At 44.9% G+C, this 26631-nt stretch overlaps 1 protein-coding gene across 2 annotated transcripts; it reads right to left on the bottom strand.

Annotated features, from left to right (window-relative positions):
- Nucleotides 1–1224: 1224 nt before the first annotated feature.
- Nucleotides 1225–26139, bottom strand: LOC139048113 (BTB/POZ domain-containing protein 6-like). Of its 2 annotated transcripts, none has more exons than XM_070522572.1 (5): nt 26003–26139; nt 19767–19829; nt 16590–16807; nt 9889–10180; nt 1225–3994 (listed from the first exon to the last, which is right to left on the bottom strand). In XM_070522572.1, the coding sequence occupies exons 2-5, from the start codon at nt 19770–19772 to the stop codon at nt 3698–3700; spliced, it is 813 nt and encodes a 270-aa protein (XP_070378673.1). In that variant the 5' UTR covers nt 19773–19829; nt 26003–26139; the 3' UTR covers nt 1225–3697. The 2 variants fall into 2 exon arrangements, with proteins under 2 accessions (XP_070378673.1, XP_070378674.1); XM_070522573.1 differs by having other exon boundaries at nt 25980–26118.
- Between the last annotated feature and the right edge of the window lie 492 nt (nt 26140–26631).

The following is a 26631-nucleotide window of genomic DNA, read 5'->3' as shown; positions in this document are numbered from 1 at the left end:
TTGAGGCATTTAGACAGCAGACCACTATCGGAGGACCTCCTGCTAAGCACATGGCCGGAGAGTTGGCAGACGATAGAGGCAATGCTTGCTGCTTCACGTTTCTTAGGTGACACGGGCCTACACTCGCGAATGTTATAAAAGCACATATGCGATGTGTTCTTTCATGTCATTTCTCCCATCAGCAACCCCCATTGTGACCCTCTTCCGTTTTCTCTTCCTGGGCGCAGAGTAGCAGGCCAGATACTCCACTTTCCGGCCAACCTCTCTGCCTCGTCCAGTCAATAAACTCCTTGGTGTGAGACCTTCAACCTACTGCTGGTTTCCTTAGCTGAAATGATGTTGATCGTTCTGCGCTGGTTCTGCTTTGCTTCAACCGCCGATTCAACGTCCGTACGCGTATACCTGTGCCTAATTGATTTAGCGTTGTTTTTCCAAGAGCGAGTACATGTCCCAGTTTCCAGGATACTGTCCTTCTTAAACTTTCTTGAACATGTCCGATGGTCACGCTTAGATGTTCGGAACTGGGTTTCCGGTGTCCAACCGACCTTTCCGTTACGCCAACGGCAATCGTGTTCAGGCCACATTATCCTGCGCTTCACCTTCTCCTCAATGCTAAGAAAAAACTGGGTTTCGTCTAGTGCCCCTGGCATTCAAATTCACAACAGTGTGACAACGTGCAACTGAGTACACTAACAATGCGCTACTAAGCATACTGTAAACTGATTTACACCCTTCATGGTGTTTTTGCCTATGGCTCACACTATTACACCCTTATCTGTTTTCGGGTGTCAGTGATAGACCGATATGCACCCTTAAGGATCTTTAAGGCTGTAAACTGGTTTACAGTACAGCGTTGGCGACTGGCGAATTTTTTATTTCGTGAAGCTTGCCGCGCTGATGGGTCCGAGTGATGGCCTCTTTCCATGTACATCTGATTCTACAGCAGGCAACACTATAGCTGAAGAAAACAACGTTGAGCGCATCACAGATTTGTCGTCGAGATGATGGTATTGCCTGTTGGGAGAGCCCACTTCAGTCGCAAAAATTGAAATCACAACCACAGGGATTGCCTGAAAGGTTTCTCATTTATTCAACTATTTGCTATCGCAACACAACAGTGCCTCAGGTGATGCCATCGAATATTTAGTGCCAGGTACGAATGCATAGAAAGGAAAAAGCAAAGAGCAAGCACTGCTAAAGCAGCCGACACTGAGTGCGACAAGTCAAAAGAGGCGACAGGCCTCACATGACGTCATTTATTGAAGGCTTAAGAGGTGGAAATACAAGTACACGAGCAATCACACTCACAGTGTCACGCCTTGACATCGCTTTAGTTACAGTTGTAATATAAAACAATAACTGCACTTACAGCATACTGATAGAAGCGAGATACACAATACAGTCGTACATTCGAACCAAACTGAGTTTCACAATGTGAAAAGATTGGTATTTTACAATGCAGGATTACAGTTTAGTACACACGGCTAAATCATATTCAGAAGAACTTGTGGTTGTGTCGTGTAAGAGGAGTGTTGCCTTTGTCTCTGAAAATGAACCCCAAAATTTATTAGCCTTTAAATAGGGACTATAAGCTCATTTGAGTGAGTTGTTTTTTACTACCAAAACAGAATGCTTCTGTTTCAAAAAAAAAATGGTGAAACGGCTCTGAGCAACAGAAGTGCTGTGGATGCCACGTAACGTTTACGTACAGTGAGCGTGAAACATACAACCGCAGTAACTTAACAGTAAACCTAGAACTTTCTTAGATGGAAACAACCACAATATGTTCAGAGTGTTCCCACACGACCTAGCTAGCTGGATTTCAACATTGTAATAATAAAACATGCGGGACTAGACAAGGTGGGCGACTGTGAAAGGCGCAGTTTGACATTCTTTGTGCGCTCGTGCCCACGGCTTGCGTTTCTGAAAGGACTGTTTGAGGTTAAAAAAAATGAGAGATCTGAAATTATTTTTGCTGGCTACGCGACAGAGCAGTGGCCGACATCAGATTTTGCGGGATAACTTCCAATATGAACGTTAATGAACTCTTTAGCACTCATTACGTTTTCTAGTTAATGTCTGTGGAAGAACGTTCATGAACTCTTACGCACTCATTACGTTTTCTAGTTAATGTCTTTGGAAGGCACGTTGTAATTGGTGAATTTAAATCGGACGCGATTCAAACCATAACTTTTCGTTATCGGAACTCTGCAATTGGCACGAGTTTTAACATTTTCAGTCTGCAACATTTATGTTTAGTATATTTCCGCATGCCAGATTGTTTCAGCTAGGAAAACTCTTACTCGCAACCGCATTGCATTTCGTGACAAATTTGGAGTGCCTACATAACAAAGCTTGTGCCATATGCCCAGTTTCTACTGAAAACTAATAGCTTTAGTCATGGCATTTATTCCAAGTTCTGCGAAGACAGCATGCCCCCAGTTGTTGCAAAATATTGTTAATGTTTATATTCCCCTTTACTTATCATGGGAGTTCACGCATCCACCATTGCCATGAAAATTTGTTAGCAAACGGGACCTTAATAACCTACTTTCAATAACCTCACACAGTCATGGCACAAAAACATCAATAGGCACTTTACGTTTTCAACAAAAAACAAATCTTTCATCTGAACTATTGACGTAAAGACAAACCGGCTTCACAGAATGGAGAATACATTCATGATTGTACACGAATACAATACAAGAGGCTCTAGCTCCATGAATATTCCGGCACAGAAGCAGAGATGAAAGTCAAATACAGCAGACATCTCGACGAACTCGATCTTTAAATTGGATTTTGACAAGCAATGGAACGCTGTGAGGTCTCGGCAAGCGTGCATATGAAGACATTTTTACGAACAATGACATGAGAGTAAGTTTTGACTATAAACTTCTTTCTCTTGAAACGTTTGCGAGATGCACGAATGGTCTTTCTCAACAACCGTTGTCTCTATTTGCGCTAAACCTGCTGCAGTATTATAGAAGGGTAAATACTCAGTGACAGTTGGGAGAAGACTTTTCTGTGGCAATACACCGAATAAATTTGCTTTAAATTAGGCATCAAATTTGCAGACTTCCCTCTAACAAAACAAACAAACACACAAACAAATGCACTTCTATAAACTGGCACGGATCAGTACGCGACGAACGAATGCTTAGTCACGTTGCTACCATTTCTCCACACTCCTATGCAAGCATTACTTCAAAAATAAAGAAAACTGCGCTTTCTACAGATACCTTTTGGCAGAATGCACATAAACAAAGTAGTTATTCAACGTAAATTGATGAACGTATAGTAATCAAGTTGTCGTGGCAGAAGCAGTGGAAAATCTTGATGTCCCTTTCTGCTACTCAAATGAAAACTTCTAAATTTGGTACTTCGCTTTTACTTACACATTAATTTAGTGATTCAAAAATATAGACCTTCGCTGAACACAATTTATCTCGTTTCAATGCAACAAATTTTGTTCAAACAGGCACAGTGGTTGCTAGACAAGATATCTTCTCAGTTAACGCAAGTTGGAGATAGGAAATCAGTTGGATTGGAGTGCGCTAAAAGCACTTTCAAAAGCCACACAAGACAGATTTGTCACCGTAATACCAGACGAAACAGTCACTGTCACACATAAAATGGAGGCCTCCACTAGCTTAGGCTATTGGCCCAACAGTTTTGTGAAGTACTATTTTCATTGAAATCAACCAATCGCAAAATTGCGTGGCCGCGTCTCCCGACATACCCATTCTGGCAGATCAGTGCACCCTCTGAGGAAAAGGTTGCACAAAATGGCGAACGCGTCTTCTTTTTCCATCACACCTTGCGCGTCTTCGGAGGTGATCAACTCCACGAATTTCGACGATGACAGCGCCAAGAACCTCAGCTTCGGCAGGAAGGCGGCAATGGTCCTCTTGAAGTCCATGGCACCCGCCTTGCAATATGATCGCGCCCATCGTAGCACCGCTTGAATTACGAAAATCTCTTGTGTATCTCTCACCTGCGGCAACAGAGTCACAGTTTAATAGTGTTACACAAAATCATACGCAAATATTTCGTTGTAATTTATGTTGCGCAAGATATTGGCTTAGGATTGCAAGTGGCTGCTAAGACTGTCCCTCAAGTTAGCTTTAAGCTTCGACCAAAAGTAGAACACGCCAGTATAACTTGAATAAAAACGTGCCTGCAATCATCTGGCAATATTACTACAAATATCTGCTAAATATTTTCAGTAGCTCAAGATTGCCTTCTGTGTACCATATTCAAATCGCAAAGCATATCCCATCGTAACAGTTTTGGTTGAGGCACCAGATAAAACAACGACGCCCCCGGAGAACTACAACCAACCCACCAAAGAAGCACAATCTGAGCTTTGCTGAAAAGGCCGAATTGCCGGTGTAGAAAAAGAGACGGCTACTGACGGCGACAGCTTTCCACTTCTCAGCGTCCCGTGGCAGCCGTAAATCGAGCCACAAACATTCGCCAGAAAAGCCGGGAACGAGGTGGACGGATGACTCAGCTCTACCAACGAGCAAGTCGGTTCAACGGCTTGGACGCCACCATCCAGCTGAATAACGGTGCCTTCTTCCTTGAGTTAACCGCGTCTTCCTGGCATGAAAACCACAAGGACACTTTCCCAAAGTAGGAGAAGTTTGTAGACGAAATCAAGAAGTGCTGCGAGGATCCGGCGGTAGAAAATGGGCCGAAGAAACATTCATGTTGCGAGTTAAAGTTCCCGGCGCAACCTGCACAACATACGTCGAAGCCCTTAAGCTTAACCTCAAATGGGTGAAGAAGGCAATGTAGGTTATCTTCTAGAAGGGATCGTCAATGACGGGTACCAGAGTCCCTGTAACGTAAAACTATTCAAATCTGTAGCATTGCCATTTGTTGGGCGCGTTGATAAATTGAAAGCATATTTAGCGCCAGCAAACAAGGACGTAAGGGAGACATTGTGCGCATTGTGTTGTTGTCCCCCTTACGTCCTTGTTTGCTGGCGCTAAATATGCTATTCAAATCTGTTTTTACTGCCATTTACTGACGTCCCATTTGCGTAACCCACGACACAAGCTTGGGGCAGTGACCCGGAGCGTTACTTTCACCACCCAATTTCTCCTCGTATGTAGGTCATAATCAATCTACCCGAGAAAGTGGGTGCGATTTGGAAAACATTATTTTTGGGCGCTGAAAAGAAACACAAATGAAAAACACACACAGTATTAAAGCGCTCATACACAAAACTATGGCGCTGTTTCTATGCGTGTGTTTCCTCCATTGCGTGTGTCCCTTTTAGCGCCCTAAAATCATCCTTTTCCAACTCGTGTATGGGTCACTTTGGTGTGCTTTCAAAACGAATAGCATTGCCTGCTGTTGCGGCTCGTGGTAGCGTTTAGGCCAGGAATCCACCCGGCACAGGGATGACTACGTCCCGCAGTAGGAATAAAGCAAAATGGGTGCATTTTACATTGGCTCAAAATACGGAAGCCCACTCTATGTAGGAGCACATTCAATGTCTGACTCGCACCAAGACACGTCAGCGCCTTTCTCACTGCACCAAAAGTTTCCGCTCTTAAAACAGTCGTCTTCTACTACACTAGGGAATCTGATGACTGTATCTAGGACAATCATAATCGTTGAACCGCTCGCAAAATCCCTCTCACTAAATCGCACCGTTTCGCCGGACTCCGCCTGCTATGTTGCACCATCACCCCCGCATACGTCATAATCGCCTCGGAATCTGGAAAACCAACGTCGACGCGGTTCCCCATGGTAGCCTTCGTCAATGGCCCCTTTCATCAATTGATTCAGCTTCTCAGGGTCAGGTTCAAGAACAGGGGTGTTCGCGGTAGTTATGGCTTCTACTGAAGGCGCGGTTGTTGTCGCCTTGATGCGAACGCCTTCGTTTGTGCGCCACAGTCTACGTCGGGCCTCGTCTCAGTCTGGGCGCGCGCTGAAGGGCGGCCTCAAGGAAACCTCCAAGGAATTTGCCAGAGTTATCCAATAGCTTGAGCCATGGGCTTGAGCCAATAGGTATGCCCTCATGGTCGGAATGCAGTCGTGGTCGTTGCATCGTCGACGTTACAGCTTTCGTCATCCGACTTCGTGTCATGTCATCGCGGTCACGCCGTCATCTTCGTACAGTCCTCAAGCATTCTTTGTCATACCATCACGAAGCCATCGCGGTCATTCCATCGTCGTCACACCAGCTTCGCCATTCGGCTCTTGTACGCTGTCGTCGTCAAGCAGTGTTCATCATCCCATTCCTTATACCAGTCATGGCATCGTAGCCATTGCCTTGCCAGAGTTGTCGCCGTGCATTTGCTGGCCTACTGTCGTCACGGTTTCTTGTGGTCATTCCATCGTCTGAATTTCGTCCACTTCATGCGATTCTCGTCATGCCATCGTCGTCACACAAGCGTCGTCATACCACGCGTCACGCTGTCGTATTATAATCGTCATTTCAGAAACGTCATAACCGTTGTCGTAATGCCGTCGTTCGTCATACCACTTTCGCATTATATCATCGTCATTCCTTTCTATCGTAATCACACTGGTCATGCACTCGTAATAAGGCCGGCGTTGTCATGTGATTGTCCTCGCTGCATGGTGTTGAAAGTTTCAGTAATGCGACCGTTGTACGGTCCTCCTTGCGCTGCTGTCGTTATGCGGTCATCATCCCTGCAGAATCGCAATCTTATTGTCGTCATACTACTTTTGTCGTTCCATTGCAGTCATTCCATCATCGTCACTGCGTCATCGTCAATCATCGTCGTGCCATCGTGCCCATTGGCGATCTCGCCAAGCGAGTGCCACAGCAACGTTGGCCGGTACTCGAGACTCTGTAGATCGCGTGAAGCCGAAGGAATCGAAGACTCAGAATGATCCCTACAGGTAAACGGGAGTAGGAATTCAGCTTCCCGCTATATTGCTCAAATTATAATCGCATTACCGTCGAGTGCTCGTGAGGTGGCTTCTGCGCTAATTTTTCCTAAATGGATCTCCGATTGGCGTAATCGCAGATATACTGTACTCGTGTATTCAGCTTTTATGACACCAGACAACACTTTCAAGTAGGTTTAGTCTTTGTAACGCCCCTGAGACTTATGATGTTTATGAAAATGATACTGCGCGGCCTGAAATGGAAACTGGTTTATGTGACTTTGACGACATCATGCTTTTTTGTCACATATTTATAGAGGACAATCGTCTACTTGGTTTTGACATGCCTTGGAAAAGATGCCCTTACGCTCAACTCGGATAACTGCCACGTTGGCCAATGAAAGGCCGACAAGGGTCACACATCACGGCTTCGGACTCCTTTGCAAGCGCGGTCGATGCCAGAAGATTCTAGTTCGGTCCACCTGCCCTTTCGTCATCACAGATGGCTTAAGTGATGTGACCTACGCGATTGCTCGTCTCCGATTTCGTGGCCACCGTTCCAAGACGCAGCTTGTTCGCATCGCCGGCCTCAAGCGCTGTCAACCCAGTGATTGGCCCAATGGCCTCACGTGGGCCTTCGCGCCGGCTTCGTTTGCTTACAGTCCCGCTTCAGCGCCATTTTTTTCTTGGGAGACGTCTACGGAGTGGCGAGGAGCGCATGATGGCGCCGACGCTCGTCCGTGTTGTTTTGATTTGCGAAAGCCTTGAAGTATGTTTTATGGCAATTGCGACGTCGCTTCACGGCATTCTTTACGATCATGACCTACTGCACCTTCGAATGCCAGAATAGTTTTAGCAAAGACAAGAAGCTATTCTCGATACCGTCAGGTAAGCACGACGGGCCATGACATGGCTTAACCAAATCGGGAGGGAGAAGTTCTGACACACACCCTCCACACGACAATGCGAGGTAAGTTGTGTGTCTCTCATATTATAGTATGTGTCGGGTTTGCGTAAAACGTTCCGGGCCATAATGTAGTAGACATGGCACAGTTCACTGAGCATGTCCTTATTTGTCTGCACGCTTTACAGCGATTCCTACGCGAAGTGTGGTTTGTTTGTATAAGCACTACGTGGTCGTGTTAGTGGCATTTGGTGCGTGTAATCGTTTTGTACGATAACCGGCTTAACTTCGCGGGCACGCCTGGCTGTGTGCAATAACGGGATTAACAACCTTTTAAGATGAAGCACAGTCTATTTTGTCAAAATTTCAGGCTCGATCATCAAATCTCCTCTAAGGAAAGCAGCTCTCCGGCTTTTGTGGTTACGTGCTGGCCTTCTTTAGACAGAAAAGCTGTTCATCCTTGGCGGTTGCTCGGTGGATTTGCGACACAAAGGAACCGATGGAAAGCGTGTGCGTTCTCTCGAAACCGAGTTACGCAGCGCGTTCGTCGCCTAGCGACAGCATCATGGCTCATTGAGACGTACGTGCTAATTGGTGTGATCTTTGAAGTGTGCAAAGGTTAAGATGTGGCGGGAGAGCACACGGAAAGAAAACGTGCGGTCGCCCACTCGTTCCCTGGCTGGTTTAGTAGTCGTTCGTACTCGTTCGTTTAGTTTGCACGCTCGTTTAGTCGTTCGCTTGCTCGTTCGTTCCACTATCAATTCCTACGGCCACTATGCCTCTGATAAGCACTTGGTATGACATGTGACTGAAAAAACAAACCTGTAATGCACCTACGCTTAAAATAAACTGTGAACTTGCAACCCGAATGCTGTTTCATATTAGTTTGACCTATATTGAACATCATTTCACTTACCGCAATTTCGGCCGCGTCATAGCACGGCAATTCTATGCGCGGTCATCAATAAATAAAGTCATATCTCACAAATGTTACTTCGGAGCGGGCGCAGCAGAACTCAATGCGTGCGCCTCATAGTGCAACTCGGTTCGCGACAAGTACGCCACTTAGTGAACGGATGAGCTAATGCACGATGAAATGGTATTCGTTATAAGTCAATAACCTGAAAAAAAATTACTTAAGCCCGCAATGCTATTGTTTGATACTGAGTGAAGCGCTGTTATCGCGTTACCGCTTCGCGAAAAACGAAAAAAATAACTAATTTTACTTTCTATTTACGCAGAGTCCAGACTCGACGATCGGCAGCAGTATTGCTGTCGACGTCGAGGCACGAGAACCATAACACCACCAGCACCCACCTCTGAGCCTTTGCGCGTGCTTAGGAGATTGGCAAGCACGCACGTTGGAGGCACTGTAGCTAGCAATACTCTTTCGAACCTTCATAGCAGCAATAGTTCGTGCCCTCTGTCAGCCTTTGTACGTAATAGCTGATACCCCACGCGAATTCACACGGTAGGGACGGCGCGAATTATATAGGCTACCGAGAGCTTGCTGGAGGTCAGTATGTTGGCATCCGAACGTAAACGTGTTATTTACAACCATTCGCCGCAAGATGCACGCTTGGCATATGTTGCGTACCGAATTGCAGCGCACGCGATACATTCGGATTCATGGCATAGCGTTAGCGCTCGTTCAGAAACTTTAAAGAATAGTTATCAAAACAGAAGAAAGAAAGGCTGCCGTGCCTGAATTTCTATACCCGTCAAATAAAAATTATACCCTGTACACGAAGTTACACGGAGCTAGAAGGCCAACGCGAACGCTTAAAGGCGCGAATGCATGCACTGCCTTGCTATGCGTGAAAGAGAGGAGAAAGGAGAAGGAGCGAATACGGAGGAGGAGAGTGTTGCTGCTTCACGAAGTTTAACGGGCTTTAGGATCTCCGCCGTTCTCCCTTCCCCGCGATGCCACCAGTGCGCCTCCCCCTTCGTATTGGAGTAGCGCAGTCTGCTGAGTCCGCAAGCCTATGATTTTTTTTTGTGTGTGTGTGTTTTGCTCAATATCATTATCGGACGAATGCAGTCCATACAGCTCTAGTTTCATGCTAAGCAAAATCTTCGTATGAAATTCTTGTCATGCGATTAGCGGTTACCTTGTCCAGAACAAGATGCACGATCTCCGGACGGCTATTCAAGAACGTGTCGGAACTCAGCACACTCTCGCCTTTGTAATAGAGCACTGCTTCCGCCACTTTGTCCAGCGATCCATAGCCGCTCACTAAGGCACAGTCGAGCAAGGTACAAGCTTCTTCGCCGTCGACCTGCTCGCAAAGGTAGTCCAGGCACGCACTTGCCAGCTCTCCGAAGTGATATTTCCCCGCTGCAGCATGTGTGTGCAAGGCTTCAAAACAATTTTCGATCCTGGCCTGTCCCGCGTACACGTACCTGCAAAACAAAAGCGGAGTGGCAAATTTGCTGTCACAGATGAGCTTTTCAGGAAACATACAATGGCAATACAATGTAGCTATGTAACAGGACCGGCGAAAGAAAGAGCCTGGTCCTTAATATGCGTAAAAAAATTAAGACAACGCACGCTTATAACGAAATCCCAGCAAAGAGATAGCATGAGAAAGACGTTGAAGATAAACTGACGATGCAAACGAATGTCGAACACACAGTACCATATTTCCTATGAAACGCAAAGTCGAGAGAGCGACTAATACGTAAGCAGCACGGTCGCCGGATTGAGAGCGGATTGTACTTTAGAGAATAAAATATATCTGAAGCAGTTTAAGAACTAAAAAAATAACTGTATCCCGCCGAGATACGGAGATTAGTATAACCGCAGTATATCAGTTACAGTATACTGGTATCGATATAGTAAAATTCCGATTCATGCACAACATAGAGTATGCTTTCTAACAAGCTGGAGTGAGCTTTAGATACTCAATGGTTCAGCAAGCGTTATAGCGAAACATTTTCGCTTTAGCGACCAGCGACAATTTTTAGTAACTTGGCAGAACCATTGGCGACATTTTAGCGACTTCGAAGTCAATAATAAACAAATATGGTAGGCGACTCTAGTCTAAGACTTAATAGAGAATTTTAGCACGTCCGGTTTTCTGGCAAGCGCGGTCGGTTTGCCGGTTTAGCGGGGGCGTAAACGTGAGCGGCCAGCTGGTGGTGCAAAGCTAAACCACACAAACACAAAGCCTATTGCTATATCTGCTTAGCTGCTGGAGTAAATTTTCGACGGCGGCGTAATCGTGTTCACCATTACGCCGCTACCGAAAATTTGCATCAGCAGCGAAGCAGGATATAGTGGGTTACTGCAATTTTAGCTCTGTGCTTGTCTTGAACTCTACTCCACCAGGCGGCTGCACCCGTTCGGCCGCTCACGTTCACGCCCCCGCAAATCCGGCAATCCGCCCAAACCGGCCCCGTTTGCCGGAACGGCGGACAGGCTGAAAGTCTCTAATGTCTCTTAGTGGAAATCACACTTCGGCGTTGGTGCTCTTTAGGTTAACGTTAGGCGAACGAAACGCACGAACTGAACTCGGCGGCAACTGAATTTTCCAACAATTAGCCGGTTAAATATCATGCCACCTTCTTGTGTGTGACGTCATTACTTCCGCTTTCTACTTCCGGCTTTCAAAGAGTTTCGCCAATGTCGTGCTAACGTGGCGGATGTCTAAAGTCTACGGTTCCGTGTTGTGCGGTAATCAGCGATTTCCAATTCTAGTTATTCCAGACACTTCAGTAACTCAACTTGTAACTATTCTTATGCTGTGACATTAAATCTACAGTGAAACCCATCAATTTTGTATTGCACTATTTTTTTTCTATTTCTTACGATTTATTTTGAATTTCGACCCCGGTCGTCTCGTGATTGGATCGAACAAACTTTAACAAGGGCCCTGCAGGACGCACGTCAGCGCGCAATGGGCGTCTCCCACGCAGGGACGGACAGGGAATACCTGGCGGCCGCTGCGCGAGCCTGCTGGACGGCCCATTGCTGGTCTTGTAAGAGCGGGCTTCGTACGATCTTCACCCACTTGTCCGAAGTAGAGTCGGGCGGAGCGTTTCTACTCTCCTAATTCTAATTATTCCAGACACATCAGTAACTCAACTTGTAACTAAGCTTATGCTCCCATATCATATCTGTAAGGAAATCCATGAATTCTGGACTGTACTATATTTTTCTATTTTTTCCTATATATTTTAGATGTCGTTCCCGATCGTCTCACTGATTTTTTTTTTCTTCAGCAACCTCTTGCCATTTCATGGGTTGTGGTGTGCTGTAATCTGTTTACACTGTTTTCTAATGGTTCTTCATGTTTTTATAATTTGCTTTTGCTGTTTTAACGATTAACTAGAAGTATTTCTTTTTACCTTGTATAGGTTTTCAACGAGCATTGGTTTCTCTTTCTTTAGCCTCTACTATGCCAAATCGCGCTCCTGTACCTTATGATAGTTATTGTTTCACTTTTAACCACGCAGGCCTTAGCTGCCAAAGGGAAGCTCGCCAGTACTGCATGAATAACTAAATTCAGTGCTCAACCTATTCAAAGCTTCGTGTTCGCTTTCTGTTGTGAGGAAACTGCGTTCTAATGTTGAAATATTGCTTGTGCTAAACAAAAATATAATACATTTCTATCAGCAAAATAAATTTTTGAAAATTAAATTACGGGGTTTTACGTGCCAAGACCACTTTCTGATTATGAGGCACGCCGTAGTGGGAGACTTCGGAAATTTGGACCACCTGCGGTTCGTATGGTGCACCTAAATCTAAGTACACGGGTGTTTTCGCCTTTCTCCCCCATCGAAATACGGCCGCCGTGGCCGGGATTAGATCCCGCGACCTCGTTCTTAGCAACCCAACACCATAGCCACTAAGGAACCACGGCGTGTGGCCAAATAAATGAAACCAATCTTGAAATCACAGGGAAACCTCAATTTCACTATTGAGGTTCCTAGTATCATAATCCAAGTAACCCGAATCAATTCCTAGATCAAGACTTCAAACAGCATGGCAGACTTCAAGAGGTGGGGAAGTTTGCCAGCTGGAACCGAGTAGGCCCTGTGTTCTATATCAGTGCTGGCGATGAGTGCGCTGAAAAACCAATGTGGCCGTGACCACGCGTGCAGTTGGTGAAGATGCCCGACCCCCAGTATCAGGGCTTCAAGCGGTTTTCTGAAGACTCGAGTGATCTTGGCCGGGACTCCAGGTGCAGCTTTCAGAAGTGGGGAGGAGGGGTAATGGCCTACCTGGCCCCCCCTTCAGTTCTGGGTTGGAGGAAGCAAGTGCCCCCCCCCCCCCCCCGTCCACCGCCCCTGTAGATACGCTTATGACCGCTAACTTAACCCACAACCAGGGTGGAAGTGCGCTAGGAAGTTTTGCGGCAGCTCTGGCAGCAGCGAACTTGGCAGGATGGAGCATGTTTGAAGCAAGAATTGTCTCTTTTGGAGCAGTAAATCCGCGTTTTGAAGCAGCTCAGTAAAAGCCAATATGACTGAACTACGGGAATGTGAAACAGAGGTGTCCTTTATTCCGCTTTGAAGAGTACTATTATGTTACGGCAAATCAGTTCTGCGGAAGACCGCAAGGCGAGAAACATTCACGACAGAGAAAAATTGTCATCCACCTGTCTGTAGAACGAAGCTACAAAGGAAACCCATACAGGCTTCTCACCAACCGCCATTAAATTGCACACCGAGAATGTCAACTAAATGTTTAACCAATGTTTAAATAATTAACCAATGCTGATTACAAAGACGGCGCCGAATAAAACACACGAAGAAGGGGAACACTTCGTGTGTTCTTTTATTCGGCGCCGTCTTTGTAATCATGCTTAACCAACTAGCCCACCAACACATGTTCAGTCAACCAATGCTGTATTTCTCGCAGTGTGCCATACAGTTCAGATGAATTTGATTTAAATGATATATGGATGTTGATTCCAGGATAGCAGACTAAATTTAGCGCTGCTCGGAACAGTACAGACCACTTGCATATGCAATTTATTACAACCACAATTTAGCTAGTTAAATTGAGCTAACTTAAAAATTAAAACTAAATCTGGTTAAATTGCGCTAGTTGACTTAAAAACTAAATCTTCATGTGGTCCTGACAACCTTCCAAACATTTTTTTTTTGAAACGTTATGCTGAAACTATTGCAAGGTTCCTTCTTATTATATTTCGTGCTTCGTTACTGACTGGAAAATTAGCGGATGACTGGAAGATAGCCAGAGTTGTACCCGTATTCAAGAAGGGCGATTGTTCATTGTTACAATATTACCGTCCAATATCACTGACATCCTCATGTTGTTGTAATCTAATTGAACATATTGTTGCCAAGCAGATTAACGAATTTCTAGATGAACATTCAATACTGTCTAATTTTCAACACGGAGTTGGAAAATGCTATTCAACGGTTGCACAGCTTGTAACCGTAATTAATTCACTCGCCTCATGCCTTGGTAAAAATGGTGAAATTTCTGCTGTATTTCTTGATTTTAGCAAAGCCTTCGATACAGGTCCACATGACAAACTAATACTAAAGCTTACACATCTTCAGCTCCCAGAAATATTGATCGCATGGATAACAAAATATCTAGGAAATCGTCGTCAGTTCGTGGAAATTATTAAGCAACAGTCTGGCTGTATTCCGGTCAACTCGTGAGTTCTTCAAGGAAGTGTCCTAGGACCATTGCTCTTTTTACTTTACATAAATGATATTACTACTTGAATCCATTCCAGTGTGCAAATTAGCTTGTTTGCGGACGACTGCGTGCTTTTTAGAGAAATCACTTCAACAAATGACCAAACTGATTTAAATACTTCTCTAGCTGTCATTATTGATTGGTGCAAAATGTGGGGATTGCGGCTTAACGCTGAAAACACGGTCTGTCGTCGCTTCACTCGTCATAAAGCTCCACTAACCTTTAGTTGCACGTTAGGCTCCTTGCCTATGCAGGAAGAAACAAACTATAGGTATTTGGGCGTCACAATTACTAACAATTTATCAGAAAATTTCCACATATCTGCTCTTCGGCCTAGCGTAAATTATATTTTTTGCAACATAAGCTTAAATATTCCCCACCTAACGGAAAACTGATTGCTTATCATTCATTCATTAGACTGAAACTTCAATATGCATGTGTTGTTTGGCACCCGTTTACTAAACAAAATGTTAAATGTCTCGAAAGGGTAAAGAAGAAAGCCGTGCAATTCATATATTCAAAATTATCTCGATATGATTCTTCCTCAACAATATTGCGTGATAATGGCATCGGAATCCTTGAGCAGCGAAGGGAACACTTAAGAATTCGATTTCTTCCCATGCTTTTTAATTGAGATTTATCAATTAATCCTGCATCCTATCTGCCTAGTTCAACGTCTAGGTTAACTCGACGCCATCATCCGAATTCACTAACACCTTATTTTGCACGGAGGGATGTATTAAAGTATTCTTTTTTCCCGAACTATAACAGACTGGAATAACTCGTTGTTGCCTGTTGCCTGTTGTGCCTTACCACCCTGGTTGATTGATTAATGCATTGTATTGTTGCTGTGTTTAACCACCCTGCTTGAACCTGAACTAGGTCTGCAGTATGAAATATATAAGATAGAATGAATACATTAACCCACACATTTCTATCTATGCTTGCACATCACCCATGACCTGCACCTCATTTCAGAAAATATAAACAATGCGCATCGTTTTCTTGACAGGGTACATCGGGGAAACCAAATGCAAACTCCACATGACGGCTGAAAATAGGGAATAACACGAGGGTTACATTTTTTCGCCCTTTATTAAGCTAACAGTGTGAAAGCTTCTCCCTTACATTAATGACCTGCACCTCATTTCAGAAAATATAAACAATGCGCATCGTTTTCTTGACGGGGTACATCGGGGAAACCAAACGCAAACTCCACATGACGGCTGAAAATAGGGAATAACACGAGGGTTACATTTTTTCGCCCTTTATCAAGCTAACAATGTGAAAGCTTCTCCCTTACATTACATTTACTATGCTCAAAACTTCCGCCAAATCTGAACACGGTGTCATGTAGACTTTTTTTAAGACTATTTGAAACAACGCGAAAAAACGACCGTATGACACCTGGAACACTTAAACAAACAATTTTCTACGAAGGCTGCAAATACCATACACAAATTGAACATGCATCTTAAGTCAGGGAACGCATGCTACCTATTTCAGCGAAATATGAACGTGTCTCCTATATAGTTCACCGAGGACACCGGGGAAACGTACTACAGGCATGGTATAACGCATGGAATTTTGGAGTATTGTTATTATTTATTCCCAAAGCCCGAAGTAAACCTACGCGTTTCAATGTTTCGGTGCGCGTCACCAATAGACTGGCCCTTATTTTGTCTAAATGTGAAACGCCTGCGCTTTTTCGTCTTTACAGGGCAGTGAACAAATTTTGCATACGCCTGTCAACAGGGCAAAAGAGAAAGTTCAACCTTTTTTATTTATCGCCCACATAAAACGTACTTGAAAATTTGCCCCCTTATCACGCTTAGCCCTTTGCCCACTTCCTCAAAGAATTTTTGGGGTGATTAAATTTTTTTAGAATACCTTCGAAACAGATATAACGCCTTTCAGTGCTTCTAGCCGCTCTAACAACTTCGGTGTAAAAGGATGCACTCCACTGTCGTACAACAATCACAAGTGGTAAAGGCCATGTAAAGGCCACGCTTACACTTTGCGAACAATGCACGCGTGTCTTTTCGGGATCGAAAGCGCGGGACATTCTAAACAGATATAGTAGGGTAAGGCCTTTGACGACGGCGGATCAAGACGGCTGAATGTACTCACTTGAGAAGGCCGTAGAATCCATCAGGGTGGAGGTCCGTGATGACCACGGTGTCCTTTTCGGGAAGCTGACCGTAGAACATGGCTTCGAAAACTTGACTACTCAAGGCCAGTAATTGCTTGTGAGCCTTGAAGGTCTTCGAGGTGTCGAATTTCTCCGGTTTCACGAGGAACTCTACGTCAGCGTGATCTCCGCTTTGCAGGAATTTCTCCATATTCAACTGCAAAATGACATCGGCTCTCTCAGAAGCATCTCGACCTAACCTATCGGAATTGGCTTCCACGCAAGTTTCTTTCAATGTAAAGTTTCTCTCTGCCCAAACAAGACAGTCCACATCGCGTGCAAGCTATACCTGTTCTGGTTTATGAAATACCGAGGCAGGACATACATGCAAGGCTAGCGAAAACGCTAGTGTCAGTTTCAAAGTGGGGCATCAAAATAAACGCATGCAGTTGTGTGCAGGGATAGACGCAGCGAAGCAACTTTTGGAGCAGCAAATTTGTCACTTCGGAACAGGTTTGGAGCATCAATTATCCGTTTTGGAGCAGTAAATACGCGTTTTGGTGCAGCTTGTTGAATGTCAATATCAGTGAAATACAGGTATCAGAAGAAAAGGTGTTCCTATTTCACATTGCAGAACCCTATTAGGTTATGGCTGATCAGTTCTACAGAAGACGGCAGGCGAGCAAAATACATGAAAAGGAGGAGGAGGAATAAACATTTCACGAGGGGAAAAAATTGTGGGAAGAGAGCCGCATAGGGTGGGTCCCTATTTCAAGACTCCAGTGCCCACCGCGACACGCCGCCGCCTTCTGGACCTGACTGCAGCATGAAGCTACAAAGGAAACTCGCATAGGTTTCTCAGAAACCACCATTAAATTACCTCCTGGATGTCCCTACTAAACGTGGGCAAGAAAAAAATAACGGAGGGCTTTTTCCGTGAGCACCGCTCACTTGATATTCATAGGATAGCTAGTATTATTGCTAGGCAAGCTTTCTTTTCTTTTTCCAATGGGAAGCATTTCTTGGCGAATACTTGCCGCTTTGACAGTATCTATCTAGCCGCCTACGTTTTGGTGCGCTCATGGTCATTTCGTTAAGTTGTGGCGAATTCCAGTGGGGACAACAGGAGCACTCAAAAGCACGCTGAAAGTGCTCTTTCCAGGCTCGGCGTGTTTCAGTGGTCGAACAAGAGCAGTTTCCCCGCGGCGAGAGCAGCCGGGAGCAGTCCACACTGCTCTCGCCTGAAAAGCTTAGTACGGAGAAAGTCACGTGATTCAAACCGTCATATCCTCCTCGTTTGTATGTGTTTCGCTTCAGATGGCGATCGCAACGGCAATGCCGGCAACCAAGCGTAGTCGCCGTTTTGGCCCCCGTGACTTTGACGCCGTTGATATGGACGAGCTTCACAACGATTCAGCGACAGATACTGGCATTTCTAGCACACCTTGCTTCTCGTCGGATCCGCCGAGGACAGCGGCAGCAAGGCGTCTTCGCCTTGCTGAAATGCTTGAGGCGCTCGGCGGTGACAGCAGCGAAAGCTACTATCTCCGGATGCGTCGGAGGATGCGTCGGCGTTGCACAAATGTATGTTATACGCCACCGCGAACCGATGAGCACCCGACGACCACAATACGATTACACCCGGTTTGCCGCTTTCCCACAGGGAATGCTGGGACGTCGATGGCTTGTGTCACGTGGTGCATTTCTCCTCACACGTCCCCCTTCGAGTGTTCCGGCACTCACTGTGGTGCCACCCGACTTCGCACTGCGCCGCACTCCACTTCTGTTCCCTGAATGGAATTCGCCATTGGTACCTTAACTGGCATAGTATGAAAAGACTGTATGACGAACATAAAAGATACGTGTCGTGACCCGAATATTGTGACGTTTTTGTCATGTAGGTCATGAAACAGCCACCCACATCTTGGTCCACTCATGGTGGTTTCGTTAACTTGGTATGTACCGAAATCGGCATAGTATGACAAGAGTGTATGCCGAACATAAACGATCTGTCGTGACACAAATATCCTGACATTTCTGTTACGTAATGAGCTTGTTTGCGCCATCTATTCACACGTACTCAATCTCTCTCTCCTTCCGTTTACTTTCATTGTGAAGAAGGCCCCCGTATGTGAGCCGAAATGTCTTGGTTTCTTTTCTTTTAATGTTATTGGTCGGCGTCGGTTTTACCCTTGACTATGAGCAATTCCGACCAAACGAGTTTTCGCCGAACTCTTGATTTCACCAAAACCATTACGCCACCACGGAGGGTTCTCTACGAATCCTAGGTTGTTTTAAATGCTGCTATTGGTCATTTGTAAACAACATGTACAGCTTTTTCACTGATATCTTATCGATTAGCTAATTAAAAGTGTTCGAGCACAATGAACGAGAACTATTCGCAGTGGCCACCATGAACAACTCCCATCAAGGTACAGAGAACGCCGTTCTCGTGGTGCCCCCAGGTAATTTTTAATCCTTGCCAACCGTCAGTTAAGATAGCAGAATAGCGCATAATAAATATGAAATGACTTACTGGTCCTTGCACGTTCGCCAGTACATTAGATGACTTGCCGAGAAACCGCTCCAAGATATTTTGTTTTTCAACATAACAAAGGGATAAAAATGTTTATTAGCTTTCCAGGCTGGGTCGTCATCCAATATTTTGAATAAGCTCGATTATTCGGGCTCAGTCGCGGTTCAGGCAGAAGCTACAAGAAGCCAGTGTAAAACGGCAACCAATATTTCGTTCACCGAACAATGCTTTATTAAAGTTTTCGGACTCGATCTGAAATACAATGCATTGTATAGAATAAACAGCTTTCATCTTCTTGTCGCCTAGTTACAGTTATTACACCAAACACACCCACACTCGAAATATGTCAACGCTGAAACGGACTGCAGGGCTAAGCGCTGGCCAACGCAATTCTATGACTGTGTGATTGCCACTGGACGCGTACATACATTCTGTTAAATCTGGAAACTTGATTCGAAATTAGTCTTTTGGCTCAGGCTGGCGCAGCTCGATGGTTTTGCGCAATTTGCGCAATTGGAACGACACTTACATCCATGCGTGTTTGATGCTGATACACTGTGTCGAGTACTTATAACACCACAATGCCCTTTCTTGCGACAGTACATAGTAAGTCTCAAAAAAGAAAAAAGCGAACACTCACCGGCATTGTCGTTCCCGTCGACGGCTGTCACTCGATATCAGAGAGAGAGCAGGTCCGGTCAATCTGCGATAACCAATCGTCACCGTGAAACGGGCGCCTTACCATGATATTAAGCCGGTCGGAGTTCCCAAACAGTGCCTATTCTATAGTGCTCTTTACATATGTATTGTTTCCCACCCTGCTAAAATCCCCAATGGGGATTGCACTATTGATAAATAAAAAAATAAAGAAACAGTTCTGATATAGAGCTCCGCCAGTTCACGGGGGAACAGACAGAACAGCTACAAACCCGCTACACTCACATCCTGGAGACGACTGTACATGGAACAGCGATCCGCACTGCAAGCGAATGGTGAGTGCTAAATTCCACGGGCCTATAGTGCATATAGCAATCTAAGGAGTTTTGGGACAGCGTCTTTGTCAGCCGTAACAGCGGTAAATCGAACAACCAACAAATTTAATAATGACTAAACGTCGTTTTTGTCCTCAAAACGGGATGAGAATAGACGAAAACTGATTTTACCGTATATTTTGCTTCTAGCGTCAAATGGCAAGCGGCAATGGCGAATTCAAATGAAACGTGGCCGTCGCCATGTTGGCATACCACGAATATGCAAGTCACGCAAATCCGGCCGACGCTATATCCAATAGCCAGCTTGCGTACGAGACCGCCAAGTATATCGCATAGCCTTCTGCGCACGCATCCTCTGGGCCCTCTGTACTATATGCTCTAGCTATTTGGGTACGCTGAAATGGAGCGTGCTCAAAGCGAGAGGAGCGCACTGCATTGTTAGGGGTAGGGAGGGGCGAAGGGGAGGGGAGCTACCATCCGCGTTTAGTTTTCAGCAGTGTCACTGTTCTTATATTACTACCTTAACGAAACGGAAGTAGCGCCCTTCTCGTGTCAAGAGGTTTAATAACGACGTGCAAGACTGAGCCTGGCATTAAGACCTTCGCTTGTACACATCTACTAATGACAAACTGGAACTGAAGCAGTTCCTCGGAAGCCCTCCAGGATTGAAGAACTACGAGAGACTTTCCTTTCAAGGCCGACCAATATGCCTTTCCTCTGTCGAAAGCCCTTTGACAAGCACATCAAAGCGCAATACATAAAGGCCGCATTACGATGTGAAAAGCTGGCCATTCAGTAACACACCGCTTAATAAGTGTTTTAGGTTTATTATTAATCGCAGGATAAATGCCTCTAAACAAACACAAGGAACTCAGCCCAATTGATGCCACAGCTATCACTTATACTCTGGCAGATAACGTTGAGCATTTTTTGTCATTCAGTACCGAATCTCATGTTGACAGTCTTGTTGATCATTTTTCTCGTTACTGAAATCTTGCATCAATAACTACATTTCATTAAAAAAAAGATAGATAATAAACTTCCTTGGATTAACCGGCATATTCTTCACCTCTCACGCCATGCCTATAGACTACGTAAATCAAACCATTCTAACCCTGCATGTACTTCGCGTTCCTTTTGAAAAAGCCGAGGAACTTCGTACTCGTACTAAAAATGCTAAATATTTCGACTGTTCAGTGCAGCTCCCTCTACTACTTAAATCAAATCCTTGCAGGTTGTGGACATCAATTTTGTCTAGTGCAAGGTGCAGTACCTCTTTCAAGATTAACGACGCTATTACTAACGACTCCACCGTAGTTTCCGAATGCTTTTAACTCGTACTTCCAATCTGTTTTCATTCTCGATAATCATGTAGTTGCAAAGTATAGTTGCTATGCAAAAACTAATAAATTAGACGATATCATAGTAAGTGCTGATGGTGTCTTAACCTAATCTTGAATCTCGACACTAAAAAGTGCACCATTCCTATGGTATCCCGAATCATTTCCTCGTAAGATACACCCTATGGACAGCTCAGTACTTTACTGTAATCTTCCAGAAATCCTTAGACTCTGGCGAAGTACCAAGTTAACGGAAAACAGCCAAAGTCTTGCCTTTGTAAACGACTTCTCTCTAACTACAGGCCGATATCTTTCACACCCCAGTCATGCAAGGTATTAGAGCACATTATTCAGAAACATATAATCGAATTCCTTAACTCCAATGATGTTCTAAAATCTGCCTAGCATGGTTTCCGTCGCGGTTATAGCACTGTAACGCAATTAGTCGATTTTCTTCATGATATCGCTTCTAACGTAGACATAGGTAATCAAGTGAATGCCATCTTTATTGATTTATCTAAAGCTTTTGACTCTGTGATTCATTCTTAATAATAATAATATTTGGGGTTTTACGTGCCAAAACCACTTTCTGATTATGAGGCACGCCGTAGTGGAGGACTCCGGAAATTTTGACCACCTGGGGTTCTTTCACGTGCACCTAAATCTAAGCACACGGGTGTTTTCGCATTTCGCCCCCATCGAAATGCGGCCGCCGTGGCCGGGATTCGATCCCGCGACCTCGTGCTCAGCAGCCCAACACCATAGCCACTGAGCAACCACGGCGGGTGTGATTCATTCTTAACTACTGATAAAATTAAACGCCATATTCAATTCATGGATAGCCAGCTTTCTTCGTTATCGCTCACAATTTGTTTCTCTTAGTGGACTCAACTCCTGTCAACGTTACGTCAGGCGTTCCTCCGGGACCCGTCTTAGGCCCTTCATTATTTCTAGTATACATCGATGATTTACCTTCTAGCATCTCAACTCAAATCAGACTTTATACAGATGACTGCGTATTATAAGAATCTATTAACTCCATTGATGACCCCCACCGTCTTGCCCAATCTCTTATGTCTTTCTGCGCTTGGTGCAAAATGTGGAAATAAACATCAACTGCAGTAAAGCAGTCGTGATGTCATTGTCCAATAGACAGAGCCCCCTCTCGTTCGATTCTTCTCTGGATGGCATCCAACTTAAAACAGTATCTCAGTATAAATACTTAGGTGTCATTTTAACCGAACGTCTTTCATGGCCTAAACATATTCAATATGTTAACGGTAAAGCCCTAAAAAAAAAAAGAACTAGGTTATTTGTGCTGTACTTTAGCCAAGACCCCACGCGATACTAAACTGCTGTTATATAAAACGCTGATTCGCCCCGTTGAGACAAAGTCTCGGAACCGCGTCCGCGGCGGTTGCCCAGACCCACTAAAAAGACGCCGGACTCAAATCTTGTTGATTTGAAATAAAAGTTTACGCTCTCTCTCTCTCTCGCCGCGTTCTAGAATATGCATCTGTCGTCTGGTTCCCCTACAAACAATGTGAAATAAGCTCGCTCAATAACGTTCAACGTAAATCTATCCGTTTCATTCGCCAGAATTACAGCCACACTTTCTCACCAACACAGGCTCAACGATCTTTGAATATTGAACCATTACTTTCACGTCATCACATTGAAGCCTTAAAGCTATTATATGCAATTATGAACTCCACCTCTGGTCTTTCTGACTGTGGCAATATCACATTTACTAACACAAGTTGTACCCGTAATTCCCACGCCTTGAACAAAACACCTATTTATGTCCATACTAATACATTCAAGTACAGTTTTTTTTTGCCATGTGCAATAGAGCTTTGTAATACTCTACCCGGAAGCATTCGTTCACTATCACTAAAAGATTTCATAGCTACCACTGGTAAGCACTTCGCTAACATGTAAAGCGCTTCTTTTTGATAATTGATCTTTTTGTGTTTATGGGTTTTTTGTGTATTGTATAGCAATGTATAATGTCCCCACTCGTCCGACAGCCCTATATTGGGCTGCAGTATTTGTGTAAATAAATGAATGAATAAATAAATAAATAAATAAATAAATTTCTGTAGGCCTACTGGTTTGTGTCGATTCTTTCCTGACTCGGCGATAAAACTTCAGAATCCGTAATTCAGTTTCGTACTACTTCTCCTACATTATATAATATTTGCTACTTTTTAACAGATGACTGCTAAAGAGCGATCAACTTTTACTACACACAAGTACTAGGTGCCTTAGTATTCATATTTGAAATTAATAATAGTGCCAAAATTCGGGTACCTGATGCCACCTGACTTCATTTTAATAAAAGAGTTCTGAAGGTTCAAACATTGCTTACCTGTAACAGTTAGGGTGTTTAAAATTTGGTGTACGTCATGTGTGTTTTGAGAACGTTTACCGTGCAGATAATTTGGAGGTCATTGTATGTACTACTGCTTCGCATATAGTACAACGTAAAATTATTACCAATACACACAGGGTAGCCAGCCGGTATTTACACTGGCAAACCTCCCTGTCTCTCCTTCCCTTTTGTCTTGTATTACCAATACATCAGTGCCGGCAAAGACTTCCATTAAATGCCTCTTTTGCCAGCGAAAATTTTCTACTTATTCTTCAAGAGCAAATGTACTAGGCCCACTGTTATTCATGACCTGCGGCAACATTGCTTTGAGCAAAGGCGGACTCTGTATTTCGGCGATACACGCGCCAAAGTGGCGCCATCTATCGCTTCCCAGCGCATGCATCGAACAGCACATAAACACGTTCCTCCGATTCGGAAACTCAAGCGGATCGATCTCTGCGCAGTCGTATTATACGGGTTTATGTGCCGAACAACACAGACGACAGACATATTTTCTTAAAGCGCAAGCGTCGCAACCAGACGTGTACGTAACGAATTACATGTAATCAATTATATTTTTCGTGGTGGTGTTCTTTAAGGATTTCCTTGTTTACCATGTAACGACAACTGTAATACAGTAAATTTTTTCCGTAACCAATTACATGTAACCAGTCACTTTACTGACGATACAACCTGGAACAGGTGACGGAGCTTGGAGAACCTGGATTTGACGAAAACTACAGTGAAATGTACAATTATCGAACGCAGCGAGCCCGCCAATGTGCATGTTTAGACAGGCAGACACACCTGAGCTCAGTATTTCTTTCCTTTTTAAGCTGGTGCTGCTACGCCTCGATAGCAAAGGCCACTTAGGACGTCGACCGCCAGCAAATCCGATAGGGATGACGTTTTTTCAGCTCAGTTCCTTCTCCTCTATCACTCGCAAAGACAATCGCGGAGGCCTACGATAGCCACGACTACGTCAAAAAGAATATTCAAATTTAACGTGCCCAACCAGCAAGGCATTTATCACAGCAGCATAGCGGGTTGACAGAGTAGTGGTGAGAGCTGCGGGTTAATTTTGACAACGTGGGGCTTTTTCTAAAGTCCACCCAAAGCACAATGCTTGAAGTTTTGAATTGGTTACTTTTTTTTAATTTAAATTCTCAAGAGTGGTCGCTGCCGCCGAAACCACGATCTCGAGCTCAGCAGCGCAAACCCATAGCCTCTGACCTACCACCGCGCTACACACTCTATATTATACAACCAATACGCTACGTCAAATACGCTAACAAAATGCCCATCTCGAATTGAAGGAAGTCACAAAATCACTTAACCACAAGTGATAAGCCCACATCATATTACGTGTGTCGCTGGAAATGCTTAATCTGGAAATGGATGGAAATGCTTCGTACGGGAAAGAACGTATGACTCTCTGGTATACAGTTGCACAGGTAAGGTGACATACACTGATACACTGGCACGAAAACACTCAGTCAGTCGCCAAAGTTTACAGGAATTGTGATTCGCGAGAATGTTGAACTTTTACGAACCCTGGGAGCACACATGGTCTCCAATTTAAACTCAACTACACAGCGATTCATCATAACAAAACAATCATGCCTTACCAAAGCAGAAATTCACATTCGACGTGATACCCGTGTCCCGTAAACTTTCGCACCCGGCTGCACCTCGCGCTACGTGTTTTCGTGTGTCCGTGTGTGTCGCCTGCCGTGCGCCAACTTCGCAATGCAACCATACACAATGCAGTCACGTGAGGTATCAACTGGCCCCCGTCAATGAACTTCTGAAAGAAGTTATACTATAGCGGATCCACGGTCTATAAGTGTTGCGCCGAGATGGAGAGCTGTTTCTAAAACAAGCAGGACGGAAGAAGTGATGAGAAGGGCACCAATTTATACTTGCGTCCACGTCGAATCGGGATTCATGCGCCAACTACGAGGTCACACCCGCGCCATACCAAAGCGATGCACGGAAGTCCACGTGAGAAAACGATACTTTGCGCTGCACAGCGAACGGAGCTCACAGAAACGCAGCTCGAGGGTCGGGAACGCATACAAAAAATTAAAACAGCCGTGGGGTAAATTCGCCGACGAGCATGACTGATGAGAATGGTAGAAACTTACGTGCACTTTCAACGGGTACTCACCGCGCCAGAGATACGGCAACACCAACACGATGCACAAATGCCCACGTGAGAAAACGATACCATGCGCGGCGAAGCTGACCGAGGTCACTGATACACGGCTCTCAACTAGCAGCGCACACACGCGCACACACACAATCAGGCGGGCGCACGGACCAATAGACAGCTTTTTCGGTGAGGAGGAACGTAGCCTCGAACCAGCGCGCCGGGCAGCTCTTCTCCTCGCGCTGTTATGTGCGGATTCCCTTTCCTCTCAGCGGCAGCTGGGCAAGGTAGTGGTTTAATTGCGAATTAGCGCGATTCTAACGCTTTCTGTCTGGGATTTTTGCGATGTCAGATGACTCAAGGTCGACGGGCTACCACTCTGCTCTATTCGGCAGCAAAAATAACTTTCGGAAGCAAGGCTGAAGTGCAACTTCGGCCGCGGCGACTTCGTGGACACCGCCGCTGCGATAACAGAGACGCGTCCGCTTTGTATTGCTAGCATAAACAGCCAGAACTTGATGCCATCGCGCGTGTGTTCGGACGGTTTTGTTCCCAGTGAGCGCTCGGCGACGCATTCGGAACTGGGCACCCATGATCGAACTGGGATATGAAAGAAAGGTGCGTATTGGAATCGGTCACCTATTGCG

Source organism: Dermacentor albipictus, chromosome 7 (genome assembly GCF_038994185.2).
Source record: "Dermacentor albipictus isolate Rhodes 1998 colony chromosome 7, USDA_Dalb.pri_finalv2, whole genome shotgun sequence".
NCBI lineage: Eukaryota > Metazoa > Arthropoda > Arachnida > Ixodida > Ixodidae > Dermacentor > Dermacentor albipictus.
This window is presented reverse-complemented; position numbering and strand designations above follow the sequence as displayed.